General features: G+C 41.2%; 1 protein-coding gene across 6 annotated transcripts in view; it reads left to right on the top strand.

The window, feature by feature from the left end:
- The window catches only part of LOC143295452 (putative 3',5'-cyclic phosphodiesterase pde-5), a 71,831-nt gene that overhangs the window by 43,796 nt on the left and 8,035 nt on the right, over window positions 1-20,000 (top strand). For 4 of the 6 annotated variants that reach the window (XM_076607156.1, XM_076607154.1, XM_076607155.1 and 1 more), the window contains exons 19-24: window positions 3,517-3,537; window positions 9,548-9,698; window positions 11,146-11,301; window positions 12,958-13,008; window positions 14,207-14,328; window positions 18,659-18,770. In XM_076607156.1, coding sequence (XP_076463271.1) covers window positions 3,517-3,537; window positions 9,548-9,698; window positions 11,146-11,301; window positions 12,958-13,008; window positions 14,207-14,328; window positions 18,659-18,770 — 613 coding nt within the window. The remainder of the gene's footprint in view (window positions 1-3,516; window positions 3,538-9,547; window positions 9,699-11,145; window positions 11,302-12,957; window positions 13,009-14,206; window positions 14,329-18,658; window positions 18,771-20,000) is intronic. The other 2 variants (XM_076607160.1, XM_076607159.1) reach the window with 1 other exon arrangement.

The following is a 20,000-nucleotide window of genomic DNA, read 5'->3' as shown; positions in this document are numbered from 1 at the left end:
TTACCTGGAATAGCTTTTCATATAGCTTTTTATTTATAGCTTTTCATTGCATTTATTTGAGTTAGTATTTTGCTTTTGGCAGTAGCCACGTTCCTTATTTAGTTTTACCTTGAATAACTTTTTATATAGATATTTTTTACAGTCTTTTTCACACTTATTCATTTTAGTTAACAATTTGCTTTTAGTATTAGTCACGTTCCTTATTGAGCGTCACCTGGATTGTCTTTTGATATAGCTTATTGTTGTTGTTGGTGTTGTTGTTTTTTAACTCTCTTTTCATTTTTTTTCAGCAACTCCTGTATTTCTCTGTCGAAAATAGTGCTTTTCGGTGAACCCGTCAAGCATATTTCTGTGGACTTTTGGAGGTTTCATCACATGTTTTATGTTCTGAATGACTCGTAATATTACAGGTGTTGTTTCTTCAGAAATAATTGATTCGAAATATGAACCGAAATGCAAAGGTAAAAGACAGAAGCAACAACATGAAAAAGATTATCTTAATTAGGCATTCTGCAATAGGCACGTTTGATAACAACACAAAGGAACCCCAGTTATGTAGTAATCATTATGACGCACGTGGTCATACATAATTTTTTGGTTTTTAAAACTTATTTCGTGGTTTCGTTTAAGTTATACAGCGCTCTCAAACTTAGACTATAAATATTATTTTGCGTATTTTATGACAAAAAAAAAACAAAAACAAAAAGAAATATGGTGAGATTACTCTATCTTTTTAATTTTTATAAGGAACATTTTTGGATTTTTGTTTGAAATACTAAAATAACACTTCTTCTGTATTTTTTTTTAATTCGTTTTTACCTTATTGTCACAATCTGCCTATTTATTTTCTTATTTTATTTGCTTTTTATATATATATATAATCCATCCGTGTTATAAAACGATTCACTGATTGATTCAGTTTCGGTATCGTCAGAAGCCATTTTCGGAACGGGTCGTAAATTTTTTACATTGTTGTAATAAATATATGTAGTTTACAGGTTTTGTTCTCCGGGTTTATAAATTTATTGACAATATTGCTGTCAGTACCCTTATGTAGACTTCTTCTAGAAATCATATAAGGCACGGTCTCAGTCTTACGCAGGCGCGCGCGCGCGTGTGTGTGTATGTGAGTAGAATACTTGATTATTATCTATGCATGCTAACCATCTGGTCAGTTGCTTTATTTGTATTTCTATTTGTATTTCTTTTTATCACAACAGATTTCTCTGTGTGAAATTCGGGCTGCTCTCCACAGGGAGAGCACGTCGCTACACTACAGCGCCACCCATTTTTTTTTTTTGTATTTTTTCCTGCGTGCGGTTTTATTTGCTTTTCCTATCGAAGTGGATTTTTCTACAGAATTTTGCCAGGAACAATCCTTTTGTTGCCGTGGGTTCTTTTACGTGCGCTAAGTGCATGCTGCACACGGGACCTCGGTTTATCGTCTCATCCGAATGACTAGCGTCCAGACCACCACTCAAGGTCTAGTGGAGGGGGAGGAAATATCGGCGGCTGAGCCGTGATTCGAACCTGCGCGCTCAGATTCTCTCGTTTCCTAGGCGGACGCGTTACCTCTAGGCCATCACTCCACAGAATGTGTGAAGAACTTTTAAGTTTCGATTATTGGCATTCCTTTGTCTTTTGCGCCTGGATGATTGCCTGTTTGTGAATATATGGTATGCTTTTTGTGATGTATGACTGATGATTGGAAAATCAGGTATTCGTTTGCTTTGTCATATCCATTTGACATTTTTGAGTCTTTCATATTTGCTGATATTTTGCTATCTCATAATTTTTTCCCTGTGTTTTTCTTTCTTTCAAAATTCGTGAAGAAGGGTTGCAGAAGGAAAATGGTTTCAAACGCGCATGAGTAAGGTCGTCTCCATTTGATATGTACCAGTCGAAAGACCACGGTGAACCAAATAATGAAAATATTAACAATAATAACAACGTTTAAGTTTAATAAGTTTATGTCGCTTCTCGCCGAATGAATTTTCCTCTCTAAGTGATTTATGATATAATACAGTATAATATTTGTTTCTATACGAACCTAAACCTAAAGGTAAGATCAACATATTTAAGGTAAATTTCGAAGTGATGTATTTCTTGGTAAATAAAATTGCGGAGTAATTCGTCCGAGAATATGCGAGATGTTACTGTTGGTAAATTAATTATTCTTGTGCCGTAACCTTAGGCTAAGGTCAAGGTCATTAAAAAGATTAGGTTTTCAGCTTGTGAAGACAGATTTCGTCAGAGCAAGTGAAGCTGTTGAAGAAGTTGGACAAACGATAAAATTGAGGCTAATATAATGAATAATCATGCATTCAAACTGGTCCAGCTCACACACACTCACACACACAGACGCACACACACACACACACACACACACGCGCGCGCGCACACAATACCCCTTCTGTTCCCCACCCACCTCCCCCCGCCTCCCAAATGCATGTGTATATCCAACCATCCTTTTTTTCCTTTTTAAGAATAAATGAAAGAAAAGAATTGTAACAAATTTTCATATGATCGCAAATTTTTGTTATGTATTACGCATTTGTGGCAGAGCGATCATTTATTTCTGGTTGTTTTCCAAAATACCATTTGTATATTTCTTTTTTGCCACTATTTTGATATTGTGTGAGCAAGTAGTGATTTTAGCAGTTGTGTGGGCGATTTTCATCGTGCAGTATTTTTTTGTGCTTTCGATCCTGCTTATGCTTCTTCGTTCAGTATCTGGCTTCAGTACTGCTGTAGGGTTTCGGGGTTGGGAAGGATGCGGGGAGTCTTAACACACACACACACACACACACACACACACACACACACACACACACACACACACACGCACGCACACACACACACACGCACGCACGCACGCACGCACATACACAGCCATACATAAATACACACACATATACACACACACGCGAGCATAATTATACACAAACGCGCGCGCACACCTACATTTTCTCTTTGTATCTCTGTCTGTTCATCTATTTCACACTTTCTCTCTCTCACTGACTTTTCCCTTCACACACAGACACACAGACACAAATACACACAGACACACACGCGCACACACGCACACACACGCGTGCGTACGCACACACACACACATACACACACACACATACACACACACACTCAAACACACATACACACATACACACACACACTCAAACACACACACACACACACACACACACACACACACACACACAGCACTCCCGAAAATCAAGAACACAAGCACTCATCCGACTGTGTCCCAAAGTTTGCATTGTCGCACACATCCACATTATTTGCCTTTGAGACTGTAGTTAGATACATGAATCAAAACAAAAAGGAAATTAAGAAAACGATGTTAACATTGGTCAAGGCAGGTAGCTGAGCGCTTCGTGGCAGTATGTCTGTGTTAGAGGTTGGGGTGTCCAGGGTGCGTGGGTGTGCTGGTTGGTTGTGGAAGTATTTCTGTTGATTGTTCGGTCACCTTGTCCCGCGCATATGGTTTTTTTTCAGGACATCGAAGCGAGAGGAGAGGTAGGGTGAAACACCATCTTGTCTTGTGGCCGCTTCTTTTTGTACTGGATGCATGTCTTCGTTTGGTTCTGTGTTGGTTGTTACCCCCCCTGTCCCTTCGCTGTTTTGGTGTGTCGTGTGGCCCTATACTGGATCTAACCGTCTTACAGTATCTGTCTGTCTGTCTATCTATCTATCTATCTATCTATCTATCTATCTATACCTCTAATATTACATCTAATTTTACTACAGTATTATACTCTGTCTGTCTGTCTGTCTATCTATCTATCTATCTATCTATCTATCTATACCTCTAACATTACATCTAATTTTACTACAGTATTATACTCTGTCTGTCTGTCTATCTATCTATCTATACCTCTAATATTACATCTAATTTTACTACAGTATTATACCTCTCTGGTGCTTCCAAATTTTATGCAGTGTGGTTGTTTTCTTTGATCTCTAGCCTAGCTAATTTTTCTAGTTTTCACCTCTGATGTAACAACAAGCCAGTTATAGTCTGAAGAGTGCTCTTTTCACTTTGTTGAACTGGTGTCTTTGATTTTTGTAGAGTTAGTATGTTTGTGCTTCTTGTAGGAGTCTGTTCACTGAACCTTTTCAGTTGTTCCAATTATTTCTTTTTGTCATTTTCAACAGTGTAGCCAGAAAGAACGTATAAAAATTGTGGAGTGATCGTTTTTTTTTCAAATCCTTCCAGTGTTTATATTTTGACTGAAAAAAATATCAGATGGGGTGGTTTTAAAAATACGTCTTTTATTAAAGTATGGACGTGTGAATATATACTATGAGTTTCTGTTTGATATCATCTGTGTTATAATTTTGTGGTAAGTGAACTACTACAGCCACTAGTACTGCGTTGTCATTTTCATTAATATTGCTATTATTAGTTAATCGTAAATATCAGTGTAGAATCTGGCTGGGGGCTGGAAGGAGTAGGACGCGTACGCTCGCAAACACACACACACACACACACACACACACACACACACACACACACACACACACACACAGAGTTGAACACATCTGTACCTGTCATTAACCATTCTGGGTGGCAGAGACATTTTTCAGTCAGTAACAGTGTCGCCGACTTCCTGAAACACTCTGCTTTGGAAATATCAACTTTCTTGTCACTCTCTTTGTTAGTTTCTGGTTGTTCTCTTTGTTTCTTCATTATTTTGTACGGTTTCTTTCCCATGTCTTTTCCCCTGTCTTCTCTGTTTTGCCTTCTGGGTCCACTCACCTGTTTCACTGCTCGTCTTTCTGTCTATCTGTTAGCAATTCATGGTGTGCTTGCTAGGCTGTAGTACTCTGGACGACTGGGCAGTCAGTTTGATTGTAAGCACTGGGACGGATACTGGTTGCTCATCCTAATGTCATCAGTCAGTTATGGCCGGATTTGTCCTGGTGTAGTTTTCTTGTTAGATCGTTTTCCTGGTGATACACTGAGCAGAATAACTGGCATCTTCTCATGGAGCTGAGTTCTTAAGTCTAATTCAAAATTGAATTCTTTATCCATGAAGGTCATTGATAAGCAAGGAATATGCTTAAACACACACACACACACACACACACACACAGAGAGAGAAAACACCACACACAAAAAAGAAAAAAAACAAACAAAAACAACAAAAACAAACAAACAAAAAAAAAAAAAAAAAAAAAAAAAAAAAAAAAAAAAACAGCGTCCAGCTCTCGCTCCAAAGAGGGACGAAAGGAAAGAAGCTGACTGAAAGTTGATGTTGTCCGAGATTTGGTCTTTCAGTACAGGGTTCACAAAAAGTTAAGGACCACTTGGGAAGTGTCGGTTTTCTTCTCGGGAGGATGGTGAAATAATGCTGAATTTTCGACTAACATCGGTGTATACAGCCAGTGTAATAAGCACCATTCGCAACTAAAGGTGCTTTCTTACACTTGTACCTCCTTTTTTTTACTACTAGAAACTTCCACAGGTATCGTTCAGAAACCACTAATTAACTGAAAGCTCTTGTCTTAGACATCGATTTTTTCGTGTGTGTGTGTGTGTGTGTTTGCTCTTTGTTTTGTTTTATGTTTTTAGTGGGTCTCAGCCCTCCTCTTTTTTTCTCGTTTTCTTTTTTTTTTAGGACCTTCAGTATTTTCCTACACGTCTTTTTCCCCTTCACTATCGTATTACCCTTTCATGATCACACATTTATTTACTCATGCCTTTCCTTCATTGCCAGCAGTATGGCGCAGCCACCGATGATTGTTCAAAGGTATCTTTCAAGCTGTTCATAGTGCTCTTGTGTCTGAAACAGCCGTTTGGGTGTTCACTGATTGGCCAGTGGTAGATCTTATGATTATAGCCCACATAATTTACATTATATCTCTATTTTTAAGGTTTTATGAAAACATACCTGCTTTGTTAAGTTATCCTTATAATGTTGTAAGGTCTGTAGTTACTTAGTGCAGTCGCCTGTGTCATGAATGATTTGTGTATATTATTAATGTCACAGAAATTCGTTTCATGTCTTCTTTCTGTTTTTGAGATGTGTTGCGCGTATATTCTGCCCCGATACGGCCTTCGCTGTATGCTGATCTTGCAAGAAAAGTCGATAAAAGATGAATATATGATAACATTCCTACTTGGCAGTCGTGGTTGAAGGACAGTATATTTTTACTACAGAGAATAAACAGTTGAAAGCACGACGGCGAAACTAATCATATTGAAGTGACATTTATAGCTATGGCAATCGATTTCTTTCTCATTTTTAAGTTGATTGAGAAAAAAAAAGAAGAAGAAAAATCATTTGTTGACAGTGCTTTGTCGCCGACATCCAAAATCGTGTTTGTACTGTTGTTTCACCATCTCCCATTATTTGTAATGGCTTTAAATTTTGGAAAAAAAAAGAAATCATCATCATCAGTGTTATTTATTGTTGTTGTGGTGGTGGTGGTGTTCTTACTGTTGTTACTTTTGTTTGTCAGTAGCAAACACCTGGTTTTTTTGGGAGGGTGGGGGGGAGGGGGGGTTCTTTTATTCTTCATTGGTAAGTGTTGCATTTAAATGAAAGGTACGACAACCCTGGAGTTGTTCTCCTTGGATTCTTCTTTTTCTTCGTCCGTGGCCTGCAACTCCCACGTTCTCTCGTATGTACACGAGTGGGCTTTTACGTGTATGGTGTGTAGGCAGCCATACTCCGTTTTCGGGGGTGTGAATGCAGGGTATGTTCTTGTTTCTATGACCCATCGAACGCTTACATGGATTACAGGATCTTTAACGTGCGTATTTGATTTTCTGCTTGCGTAAACACACGAAGGGAGTTCAGCACAAGCAGGTCATCACATATGTTGACTTGGGAGATCGGAAAAATCTCCACCCTTAACCCACCAGGCGCCGTTACCGGGATTCGAACCCGGTACCCTCAGATTGAAAGTCCAGCGCTTTTAACGACTCAGCTATTGCGCCAGTCCTCCTTGGATTATATATATATATATATATATATATATATATATATATATATATATATATCTCTGTGTGTGTGTGTGTGTGTGTCCTTGCATGTTTGTGTGTGTGTTTGTGCATTCTCTTGCAGATATAATACGGTCTTATTTCCCATTTTCTTAGTATCACCATTGAATATGTACATATATCGTGAAAGAGCGTGCAAAGGGCTTGAAACGTTTTATGCGAGTAAATTAACAGAATAGAATCAGAAATATTTCGCAGATTGCGCCGAAACAGTTTTCTGCCTTCCTCAGTGCGGCTTTTTACGTTTCAAGACTTTTGTACGCTCACTCACGGCACATACTGCAAACTAATACGCCAAATGCTTTCCACTTCATCTGTGCTCTGTGTTTACTGTGTTTATTCTTTAAGTTTCCTATACTTCATTTCTGAACTGATTGTTTAAATATGTTCTTTGATTTTTTTTTCTTTTTTTTTTTTTACAGTCATTCTGACCTTATTGATTATTGGTGTGTTTTCAAGGCAATTGTTACTGATTGCATGCATGAACTTCTCGACAGTGTGTGAAAAAAAATAACGGTAATATAAGTTGTAGACACAGTGAATATTAACGCAACGCTGACAGCATTAAAATAATAAACGAACGACATTGTAAGTTATTAATTACAAACAGTAACTTGCATAATGTTCTTTGCAACAATATCGCCGTTGACATTAGTACCGATATTTGGAATGGTTAAAATGAATTGTTGCATCGACTGCACATGAAACATAATAAGAAAATTCAGTTTCATGCTATCCTTCATCAACTGCAGTGCCAGGTACGCATCCACATTCTGCAAATATCAAATGCGGTGCTGGCATCGTTAGGAAACAGGAAAGGTTCGCAAATAGTTTATTTGATTTTTGAAAATGGTACGCACTTACACAATTTAAAGTTTGGTAAAGTCTGAAATAGAAAACAGTAGGCCTGCGTATGGATTTTAGGTTAGGTAAATACCAAAGAGACGTATATCCCAGCCATTTTAGGTAAAACACGTAGCAGGGTATACCACGTTAGGCTGTTCTGATCACGCTGTAACTTGATCCTGACAAGCCTTCGTCTACCCCCAGTTCAGCAACACAAGAGAAACAAGAGAGGCAAGGCCTTCAAGACTCACTTGTGATACACTTAAAAAAAATCCAAGCTTTTTATGTATTGAGCATAATTTCAAAATGTAATGTTTAAGATGAGAAAGATCAGTTCAAAGCAAATTAAGTCCCCTAGCATTAATTACAGAGTAATTTCCCTTTTTTTACTATCTGCACCAAAACGTTTGCAAAATAAATAAAACTTCCATGCTTAGCAAAAGAAGTTCCTGTTTGAACAAAAAATGATAATAATGACTGCTCTTGTTGTTGGGTCAGAATATCAAAGTGCCAAGTTTAGAGAATACAAAAAATATAAATATAACAGTAAATGCAGTTTGCATATAATTTGGCTTCTTTTTTTAATTTTTTTGTGCCCATCCCAGAGGTGCAATATTGTTTTAAACAAGATGACTGGAAAGAACTGAATTTTTCCTATTTTTATGCCTAATTTGGTGTCAACTGACAAAGTATTTGCAGAGAAAATGTCAATGTTAAAGTTTACCACAGACACACAGACACACACACACACACACACACACACACACACACACAGACAACCGAACACCGGGTTAAAACATAGACTCACTTTGTTTACACAAGTGAGTCAAAAAAAAGCGGCAGAGTGAATCAAAGGTGTAAACTGCAGTTCACCTTGGTGGAAGCTCTTAGTTGCACTGACAAGGGGCGGAGGGAGGGGGTGGGTAATGCCCCGTCACATATACTGGTGATTGTAGACATATGGTTAGTGTATTGATTTTCACATTTGAATAATATAATCTAAAAATGAATGAATAGATAAATAAAACAGTAGGAGAGAAGGGAGAGTTGTAATGGATGCTGAGTTGGGGGGGGGGAAACAAGATGCGTAGACGGTGGAATCAAAAAGCAATATTTGAAATACTTGTAAGTATGATTAAAGAACATTACTTATTTGACTTCGTAAAAAGAGATCAGTTAATTTCACAAGGAAAAACAAGTGATACTGAACGTAAAAAGTCAAAACCATCAAAATCATGTTCTGTGAGGGTCTGGGTTCGAATTCCATGTCTCACCCTTTCTCCCATGTTTGACTGGAAAATCAAACCGAGCATTTGGTCACTCGGATGGCACTATAAACCGAGGTCCCGTGTGCAGCGCGCACTCGGCACACTGAAAAAGAACCCATGGCAACAAGTGTTGTCCTCTGGTAAAATTCTGTAGAAGAAATCTACTCAGGTAAGTACACACACACAGATATATAAATATATATATATATATATATTATACATATATGCATGCACTCAAGGTCTAATTAAGCGCGTTGGACAATGCTGCTGGTTAGGGCATCTGCTTAGCAAGTGTGGTGCAGCGTACATCGATTTGTCCGAACACAGCGACGACCCCTTTGAGAAACCGAAGCTGAAACCGACAGTCCATAATGATGTGAGTGACGAGGTACGACTGTTGCAGGTACGACTTGGACGACCTGATGCGCTTCACGCTGACCGTGAGGAAGAACTACCGCAACGTGCCCTACCACAACTGGGTGCACGCCTTCTCCGTGGCCCACTCCATGTATACCGTCATCAAGACCTGCGAACACCAGCTCTCCCACCTGGAGGTAGGTGACCAGCTCTTACACCTGGTGGTAGGTTCATGGTCACGTCGACGAGCTCTTACACCTGGGTTCGTTTTCACCTTGATTAGCTCTGTTACCTTGATGTAGGTTCATGGTCACCTTGATTACCTATTTCACCAGCTGATCAGCTCTTGCAGGTGCAGGTACGTTCATGGTTACGTTGACGAACTCAACCTGTAGGTAGGTTCATTGTCACGTTGACTATCGGAGAGACACCTGCAGGTAGGTTCTTGGTCACGTGGAGTAGTCCTTACACCGCAACTGGATGCACACCTTCTCCGTGGCCCACTCCATGCACACCGTCATCAGGACCTGCGACCACCAGCTCTCCCTCCTGTAGTTAGGTTCACGGTCACGTCGACGAACTCTCCCACCTGGAGGTAGGTTTATCTTGATTAGCTCTGTTATGATCAGGGTTACCATAATTAGCTATTTCACCTGGATGTAGATTCATGGTCACGTTGACTAGCTCTGTCACGTCAAGGTAGGTTCATGGTCACGTTGAGTAGCTTTGTTTCCTCGAGATAGGTTCATGGTCACCTTGATTAGCTCTGTTTCCTCGAGGTAGGTTCATGGTCACCTTGATTAGCTCTGTTACCTGGAGGTAGGTTCACTGTCTCCTTAATTAGCTCTGTTACCTCGAGGTAGGTTCATGGTCATCTCGATTGGCTATTTCACCCGCTTATCAGCTCTCACAGCTGCAGGTAGGTTCATGGTCACGTTGATGAGCTCTGTCACGTGGAGATAGGTTCATAGTCACTTTGACTAGCTCTTACACTTGTAGGTAGGTTTATAGTCACGTTCACTTGCTCTTACACATGGAGGTAGGTCCATGGTCACCTTGATTAGCTCTGTTACCTCGAGGTAGGTTCATTGTCACCTTGATTAGCTATTTCACCCGGAAGTAGGTTCATAGTCACGTTGACCAGCTGTGTCACCTGAATGTAGGTTTATAGTCACGCTGGTTAGCTCTCCCACCTGCAGGTAGGTTCATGGTATCGTTGACTAGCTCTGTTATCTCGACATAGGTTCTTGATCACCTTGATTAGCCATTTCACCCGGAGGTAGGTTCATAGTCACGTTGACGTGCTCTTACACTTGGTGGTACGTTTATAGTCATGTTGACGAGCTCTTAGACCGTCAGTGTTAATGATAATGAAGTTGCACTGTGATCATGCATACTATGATGTGCGCTCACGGTTTTACAACCTCACTGCACCGAATCCCTAACCGAATTTCACACAGATAAATTTGTTGTGACAAAAGAGTAATACAATGCAATACAATGCAATACAATACAATACAATACAGTGTCAGTTATCATTGTTTATTTGGACTTATTCCTCAGGGGATTGAGTTATTTTTGTCCGGCGTTATCAGTGACACTACTTAAGAAAACACAAAACACACTACAAGCCTCCCCTCGCAGTGCCTGGCGCTGTTTGTGGCGTGCCTGTGCCACGACCTGGACCACCGGGGAAAGACCAACAGCTTCATGGTGAAGAGTGCCTCCCCCCTGGCCGCCATCTACTCCACCTCCACCATGGAGCACCACCACTTCAACCAGACAGTCACCATCCTGCAGGTATGACAGTCTGTCGTGTCGTGTCCGACTATGACCATTTAGAACAGCAGAGGAAGCAACTGCTGCCCGTCAATCTGGGCTAGAATTTGATTATTATAGGGGTTTTTTGGGACAGTCGGCGTTGGAATGGTTTCCGTGTTCAACTATGACCATCGGAACATCAGAGAAGGCAACTGCTGTCCAGACTATCTGAGCTAGAATTGAAAGGTTAAACGATACTTACCTTGTTAGTGGAAGTTTGACCGCGGTTCTACTCAATGAATGGCGCGAGGAAAGAAATACAGTTTGTGCGCGAGAATTTGATTACAGTGGACAGTCTTGCCCAAGTTACGTCCCCTCGCTCTTGGCCAAGAGAGGGTTTTTGGGACAGTCGGCGTTGGAATGGTTTCCGTGTCCGACTATGACCATCAGAACAGCAGAGGAGGCAACTGCTGTCCCGCCTATCTAGGCTAGAATTTTATTATAGTGAAGAGTGTCTCTTTCCCAAGTTACATTCCCACTTTATCAGCCAGGAGGGTTTTCTGGACAGTCGGCGTTGGAATGATTCCCACTGTCCACGTGGCTTTTATCACGGGTTGTCGTGGACTTACTAACAGTTGGGCCAGCAGGAATGAGATCCGTATGATCAATGGTTTCTCCACAGCAGTGGGAATTAAATCGTTCACAGCTTAATCTTTTTGTGGGGGACGAAAGGGAGCTGTATTATCTATAGTTTCTCCAATGCAGTAGAAAATTGTTTACAGCGTCGTCTTTTATGAAGCATTATTGCTCTGAGACTAGGAGGAAAAATTGCACTAGCTCTTAATGCTGCAGCTTTGACGGATAGCTGGCCTTTTGGAACCATTCCAACGCCGACTGTCCAAAAACCCTCTTGGCCGAGAGAGTGGGGATGTATAATTTGGGCAAGACACTGAAATCAAATTCTAGCCCAGATAGTCGGGACAGCAGTTGCCTCCTCTGACTGTCCAAACACCTACTGTTCGCATTCTGTGTCACTCTCTGTCCATGGGTATATAAAGTTGGGTCATTGCCAGGTAGATAGGTGTCAAATTGGGTCACCTTCAGTGTAGATATGTATAAAGTTTAGGTCATCTTCATCGGAGACAGGTATGTACAATACCGCCCTTGTCAGCGTCGACAAGTGTTAAGTTGGGTAATTTTTGACGTAGATGTGAAGTTGCGACATCTCCAGTGTCGACAGGTGTAAAGTCTGGTTACCTTAAGAGTAGACGAGTGTAAAGCCTCCTTCTCTGTTTTCTGGTCTCTCTTCTTTGTTTCTCCCCCCCCCCCTTGTCTCTCTCACTTTCTCCTCACTGTCTCTCTGTCCCTCCCCCCCTCTCGCCCTCCCCCCCCTCTCTCTCTCTTTCTCCCTCCCCATCTCTTTCCCTCACTCTCTTTCTCTGACAAAGGATACAATTCTTCCCAAATACCTCTTAGGTCTAATGTGTTTATTAAGTCTAGCTGACTCATTTTCGTGGATTTCCCAGTACATCTTCAGGTCTGGTGTATTCATTGGTTATTAGTCTATTTTTGTGGTGTGGGTGTGTCTGTGTCTGAGGAAGATGGAAAGACAGAGTGATTATATGTAGCAATATATGAGAATCACAGCCTTTCAATATGTATTGTAATTCTGTTTTTATTGTTGTTTTTTTTCAGCACGAGGGACACAATATCTTCAAGTACCTGAATTCTGAAGAATACAAGAAGGTAGAGTGGTAGACAAAGTAACGTGCCCAGTACAGACTGATGTTTACTAGTATTTTAATCATCAAAGAACCTTGCATCATATACTTGAAAGCTTGCAGTCAAGACATGACATAAACAATACACAGACAGCAGCAAGGACAGGTGGTGGTGATGCCCTCTAAAGGCAGTTGTGCATCTTCACTTTAGGTGCATGCTTATATCTCCAAGAACAGAATTTTATGTGTGGTGTAAAACACAGAAACAATGCACGAGAATTGGCAGATTGAAACGAAGAAAAAAAAAAGGAGAAAAAAAGAAACAGAAAAAAAACCCACCTCCCTTCAACAGAAGGACGCGTGTTATGAAGTAAGTGACTGATCACCAAACAAGCTGGGCACGAACTGACGGCACAGCGGCTGACTTGCACACTCAGTCGTAATTCTGAGATGGCGCCCTTTCGAAAAGTACAATCACAGACACACAACATGGATACACAAAAGACATAACATGCTTAAAAATTCACTTGAAGTAAACCATACCTTAATCATAGTCAGATTCATGAAATAATCTCATACGATAAGTATGAAATACTATGAATATACGTGGACATTTGGTAACAACGGGTCATTCAACAGTGTATTGAATAATGATGTTATGCACGTGTGTAGATTTTGCATGCAGTTTGTGAGTAACGTCATTCATTGCAGTTGTCAAGAAGCTGGATAGTTTGGTGGATTGGCTTCTCAATGTGTGATGGATGGATGGTCAAACTGGAGTCAAAATTTTATTCGAAGACGGGAAATTCAGTAAGCAACAAGTGATTTTTTTTTTTTACATCAAATTATCTGATTAAAGAAATAAAGTAGACCTGAAAAAAAAACAACAACCCGTGAATAGTAAAAAAAAACAAGTGAATAGTATGACAGACACAGTTGCATTTCTGTTTCACACACACTCACACGCAAACGCACACACACACACACACACACACACACACACACACACACACACACACATTGCATAGACAGAAACATACATACACAGACACACACTCACTAACTCAAATACACACACACACACACACACACACACACACACACACACACACACACACACACACACACACACACGCGCGCGCGCGCGCGCGCACACACACACACACATGCTCTTGTACGAAAACACCACCCCACCACCGCATTTCACGTGTTGTGCTGTGCAGGTGTTGAGTGACATCCGTCACAGCATCCTGGCCACAGACCTGGCCCTCTTCTTCACCAACCACGCCCGTCTGAAGGACATCGTCACCAAGACCTCCTTCACCTGGACCGCCCCGGAGCACAAGTGAGAGAGATAGCTCAGGTGTTCCGTCTGGCCACACCTTTGGCCTCACACGTCGTGGTGTATGCCATGGAGGTGAAACAGCCCTTGTGTGGTGTCAGGCCTCCCAGGTGAGACAGACAGCCCAGGTGTTCTGTCTGGCCACACAGGTGAGAGAGACAGTTCATGCGTTCTGTCTGGCCACACCTTTGGCCTCACACGTCTTGGTGTATGCCATGGAGGTGAAACAGCCCTTGTGTGATGTCTGGCCTCCCAGGTGAGACAGACAGCCCAGGTGTTCTGTCTGGCCACACAGGTGAGAGAGACAGTTCATGCGTTCTGTCTAGCCACACCTTGGGCCTCACACGTCGTGGTGTATGCCATAGAGGTGAAACAGCCCTTGTGTGGTGTCTGGCCTCCCAGGTGAGACAGACAGCCCAGGTGTTCTGTCTGGCCTTCCAGGTGAGACAGACAGCCCAGGTGTTCTGTCTGGCCACACAGGTGAAACAGACAGCTTAGGTGTTCTGTCTAGTCACTCAGATGAGATAGACATCACAGGTGTTCTGTCTTGCCACACGGGTAAGATAGACAGTCCAGGTGTTCTGTCTGGGCACACAGGTGAGACAGCCAGCCCAAGATGTTCTGTCTGGCCACGGAGGTGAGACAGACAGCCTAGGCGTGGTGTCTGGTCATAATAAAAACGTTCAGCCGAAGTCAATTAGTTGTGGACATTATCAGTGATAACGTCCTCCTGACGACGTCGTTTAAGCAGAGTAACAAAGTGGCTGTGGAAACTAACAGCACGTGCTAAACGGAATGATAGTTTTGAGACGTGTCAGTCATTTGAACATTTTAGCTGACTGGATTCATTATCGGATCACAGAAAAGCGCTCAGCCGAAGTCATTTAGTTGATGGAATGGTACTGTGGGTGATAAAGTTCTCCAGGCGACATCGGTAAGCCAGAGTGACGTAGCTATTGTGGTTGTGGGCCCTGGGTGTACTTGACTAAACGAAATACTTCTTTGAGATGCATGTCAGTCATCAGAATATTTGACGTTCTGGATTCACTATCAATTCACACACACAAAAATTCAGTTGAAGTTGTTTAGTTGGAGAACAGCAATGATAAAGTTATCCAGGTCGACATCGGTAAGCCAAAGTGACCTAGCAGTAGCGGTGGTGGACCTCAACTGTAGAGGGCTAAAGCAAGTTGCACCCAGAGCGCAGTGTGTCCGTGAACTGACTGAGAGGCTTGGTAGTGGTGGTGGTGTGTGTCGGAGCTCTGGCATGGTCTGTGGTGCCTTGTGTTGGCCTGTGCAGCTCGCTGGCGCGTGCCATCACCATGACAGCCTGCGACCTCTGCGCCATGACCAAGTCCTGGCACGTGCAAGCAGAGACGGTCAAGGTCATCCATCAGGAGTTTTATGAGCAGGTGACATTTCAGCTTTCGGCAGCCACCTTGGGGCGTCACGCGTCGTTGATGGAGTGTGTCTTAAGTTCAAATCCTGACTTCATGCGGCTTTGTTTCTTTGTGTTTTGTTTTTCGATGGGCGTAATTCTGTCCGTGGCTGCATCTTGTATGTGTTTGCTTACATTTCTTGATATCGTGGGCATATTTTGTAATGTGGACCCCAGATCTGATTGTTTCATTTTGTTTTGTGTTTTTTACTTTTCACTTCATTTATTTCCTTTTATTCTGCTCTGCGTCTTATGTGATTCTTCCCGTATCGTGCTGTCTCCAATATATCGCAGGCAGTCTTTTCAGCTCGTGGCTTTCTTCCCATTCCGGTGAGCTGGTACTTTTTCAACATTTCTGTCAGTTTGACAGTTCCGTTTTGGTGCCAGATGTTTTCTGTTCTTTTTCTGCGGGACCTTGCTTTTGAATTATTTCCTTTGGCAGTATCTTCTTTTTCGTTTTTCATTGCGTGTGTGCAGAATGTACGACGTGATCACAGAAGAGTCACAGCATTCCTCTCAACAGATAAGATACCGTACCGGAGTAGTTAGCAATATTTTCGGAAGCACCGTTCTGGCGGGTGGAAGGGTAGGTGGACGACACCCCTGACTGTGTTATTTCTTATAGTTGTGGTCATGCCACGAGAGGAGGGAAACTGAATTGGTCATGCTTTTTTTTTCTTTTTTTTAATCACAAAGATTCCCGACATTCGAAAGCAGGTGAGAATTATTTTGAAATTGGAAAGTTTCGGTAATAACTCGTTAGCTGTCAAAAGTAAACACTTTACTTTTCTGCGATAGTTATTGTGTTATTTTCAGTGATTTGCTCCCGCCTGCTGTGGTTCATGTTTAACCTTGTTTCCGAAAAAGAACGAGAGGAAAGACGAGGTTTCTTTACAATTAATTGTTTTTCAATTTATTATTAATGGATTATGATATCATTGATTTATTGCATTCATGTTTATCTATCCATATATTTATTTATCCATAAATTTATTTTGAGGTTTCTTTGAAATCAGTTATTTTTCGCTTTATTGTTCATTGATTATTATATTATTTATTTGTTATATTTATGTTATTTAAATGTTCTTGTATTTAGTTCACGCTGTTCGGAAACGCCTTTCACAAAACTAACGGCGCACACACGCACACACACACACACACACACACACACTTACCTTGAAGTGACCGTGAGGACGGTGGTGCTGTGAACCGCAGTACTGACCGACCGACTGACGTACTGATAATGACATTTACATCACGTGTGTAAAGGCCTATGCTTATGAATGCGGCGTTGTAAGAGACTGTGTATTTTTGCCTTATTCATTTCACTAAAAGCATGCTTTTTGTATTATGTGAACATGTGCATGTCACTGAACACCTAACAGTGCCCGTATGGACATGTCTTGTGCAAAGCTTATTTTTCCCCCTCGTATTATGAGTAAATTTTCTTTATTGGTTTATCATTTTGCTTGAAAGTATGCGAAAGTTTATAGCAACGGCTGCTTAAGTCTGTCTTCTGCGAGCCCTACCACTAAGCAGGTGGTGGTGTAGCTGATATGGAATCAACTGTCGTCACCCGCACCCCCTCACACAAAACACATACAACTCTCACCCCAGTTATCCAAAACCGAGACAAGACAAAACAAGACAAGACAGGTTTATTTAAGGGAACCTCGTGGCGGTACATGGATATGTTACATATTTAGTGCAACTTATACAGGTCATGAAACAGTCACTTGGCATTCTGTTCTCATGCAATTACAATGGCCATACAAAACTAATAGGTTGATGGATATTTTTGAAGGAAAACAATCAAACAAAAGAAATGCGTCTTTTGTCCAGCACTAGTTTTTTTGTTCCAAGAGTGCTGAATATGAACTCGAAAATGTGATATGAAATTCATCTATCATTTTCACTTGTGAGACATGTCCACAATCAGTTCCTATGCCTCTTATATGCAGTAGACTGCTAGGAAGAGGATTGGGGCACGCCTTCCTTTGTCCAGCCCTTGACACAGTGGATATGAATTCACTGCCCTGTAGGCCATATAAAGGTTATGGGACCTTTAACCCTATTAGCCCCAGGACTGTTGGGGAGCCAGTGTTCTTTGACATGCGCATTGGGATATCTTGCACTTCTGTCATGTATTGACTGCATGACGAAGCAGTAAGCTTTCCATGACTGTGTTTTAAATGTGTATCGTTTTTACTGTCGCTTATTTTGCGCAGCCTTGCTACACTTTTTTGTGATTTCCTGTTTGAGTATTCTAAATTCTGGGACCAATTTTAACAATTTTCGTGCATTATCATTAATTTCCAATGGTAGATGTTGTGATCCATTTGCTATGGTTTTGTTCTCGTTTTTTTTTTAATATATTTTATAGGGTTATGGTCCTTAATTTTGAAATTAATTTTCGCCACACAAGTGCAGCCATATTACCGCCGGCAACGACGCTTTCATTCAGTCTGTGCGAATCAGAGAGCCGCTTCTTTGTTTTAGAGGCCCCAAATCACGCAAAGATGAACAGAAAATATGGCGGCTCGGGTCGACAAGTGTCAGGTTCATGATCGTGATATGTCGTTTCACGTCGTTTTTAAGTCTGACTCTTGATTGGAATGTTAGATAACACACTAGAAGCGTGTTCATGTTATGGGTTATTTCACAATTTTAAAAAATCTAACTCATGATTAGATTGGTGCATGACACGCTGTATATCATTTTTCACCGTAAAAACGCACAAAGATTTCATTTCTAAAGGTCCCAGAAATTTAGGATATTAAAAACAGAAAATTACTCACCTTTTTATTCATGAAGTGTATATGTGTGTGGCAGTACTGGCGGTGTTTTCATGTGTGCTCGTTTCTCTGTTCTGTGTGGTGATGGTGGGCTGTGTAGAGATTTGCTCATGGGCGTCTCCATGACGGCCTGTGACTTGTGCGCCATGTATAAGCCCTGGCAAACCCAGCTGGACCTCGTCAGTGTCATTATGGAAGAGTTCTGGCAGCAGGTAAGGCCTGGGGAACCCCCACTACCAGCAGAAACAGTAGCCGTGCGGTCAGTATGAATGCGACTATGATAGTCAATCGTGTCCGACCATAATCATCAAGACGGCATAGGAGGCAACATTCTGCTCTGTCCTGACTGTCTGGGGCGAGAATTTGATTATAAATGGTGAGTGTCTTGCCCAAGTTGCACCCTCACGCTACTCGATCAAAAAGGGTTTTTGGGACAGTCTCCGTTGGGGTGGTTCCCAAAGGCCATCTAGCCCCCAAGGCTGCAACACTAAGAGCCAGTGCAATCTTTCACAAAAAAATAAGCTGTAAATGAATTCCCACGGCGGGCAGTAAAAGTTGGAAAAAGAAGAAAAGGGTTTTTAAAATAAAGAGAAATGAAAGAAAATGTACCATATACAAGAATATTTTATGATTTCTAAAGGAGACATTGTTCACAAAAAGGCGGCGTTAAAAACGGGTAGCGGGCATCCACAGAACAACACACCATTTGGTCATTCAATAAAAAAACACAAAAAAAACACACACACACACACAAAAAGTTCATTAACTCCCACAACGCATTCTATGTACCCAGTTTTGCGGACATTCGCCATAAAAAGGAAATGAAACTGGTATTGAATAGATATTATTATTGTTTATATATCAATAAATAAAACAAAGCAAGTAAATTCATAACAGTTTCTTATTATTGTTTATATATCAGTGAATGAAATAAGTAAATGGAGACCAATATAAAAGTAAGTCGATTATGTGATCAAATGATGAAGATTAAATGCAGTTCACGCAGTAGTGATGAAATGCTCAAATAAATAATCACTCATAACTGCCTTCATGTACACATAATGCTATATCCCAGACAGAAAATACAGCATGCTGAAATAAAAATACTTAAGTTGTTAATAAGCACCATGGGAGTGCTTGTTTCTGCACGGTGTTTTGGATGCATGAAAACGGTACTGACATAATACAAAGCTAGCATTAAACTTTTACCATCTGACTAATTTTTAGAGCGGGACAGGTCAGAAAGTTATGATTATCATCCATGAAGGCCTTCCTTACACAGAGACCAATTGTTATTGACAAGATTTTTTTTTCTTTTTTTTTTTTTCGCTGCCCCATCATCTGCACCGTTTCAGTGGCACTACTCCCACGCCGCTCATTCCGAGTCCCCATACACAGCCACACCCGGCTTCGTCTGTCACCATTCCAGCGTCGGCAGTCCA

This window comes from Babylonia areolata, chromosome 20, assembly GCF_041734735.1.
Source record: "Babylonia areolata isolate BAREFJ2019XMU chromosome 20, ASM4173473v1, whole genome shotgun sequence".
In the NCBI taxonomy this organism is placed as follows: Eukaryota; Metazoa; Mollusca; class Gastropoda; order Neogastropoda; family Buccinidae; genus Babylonia; species Babylonia areolata.
This window is presented reverse-complemented; position numbering and strand designations above follow the sequence as displayed.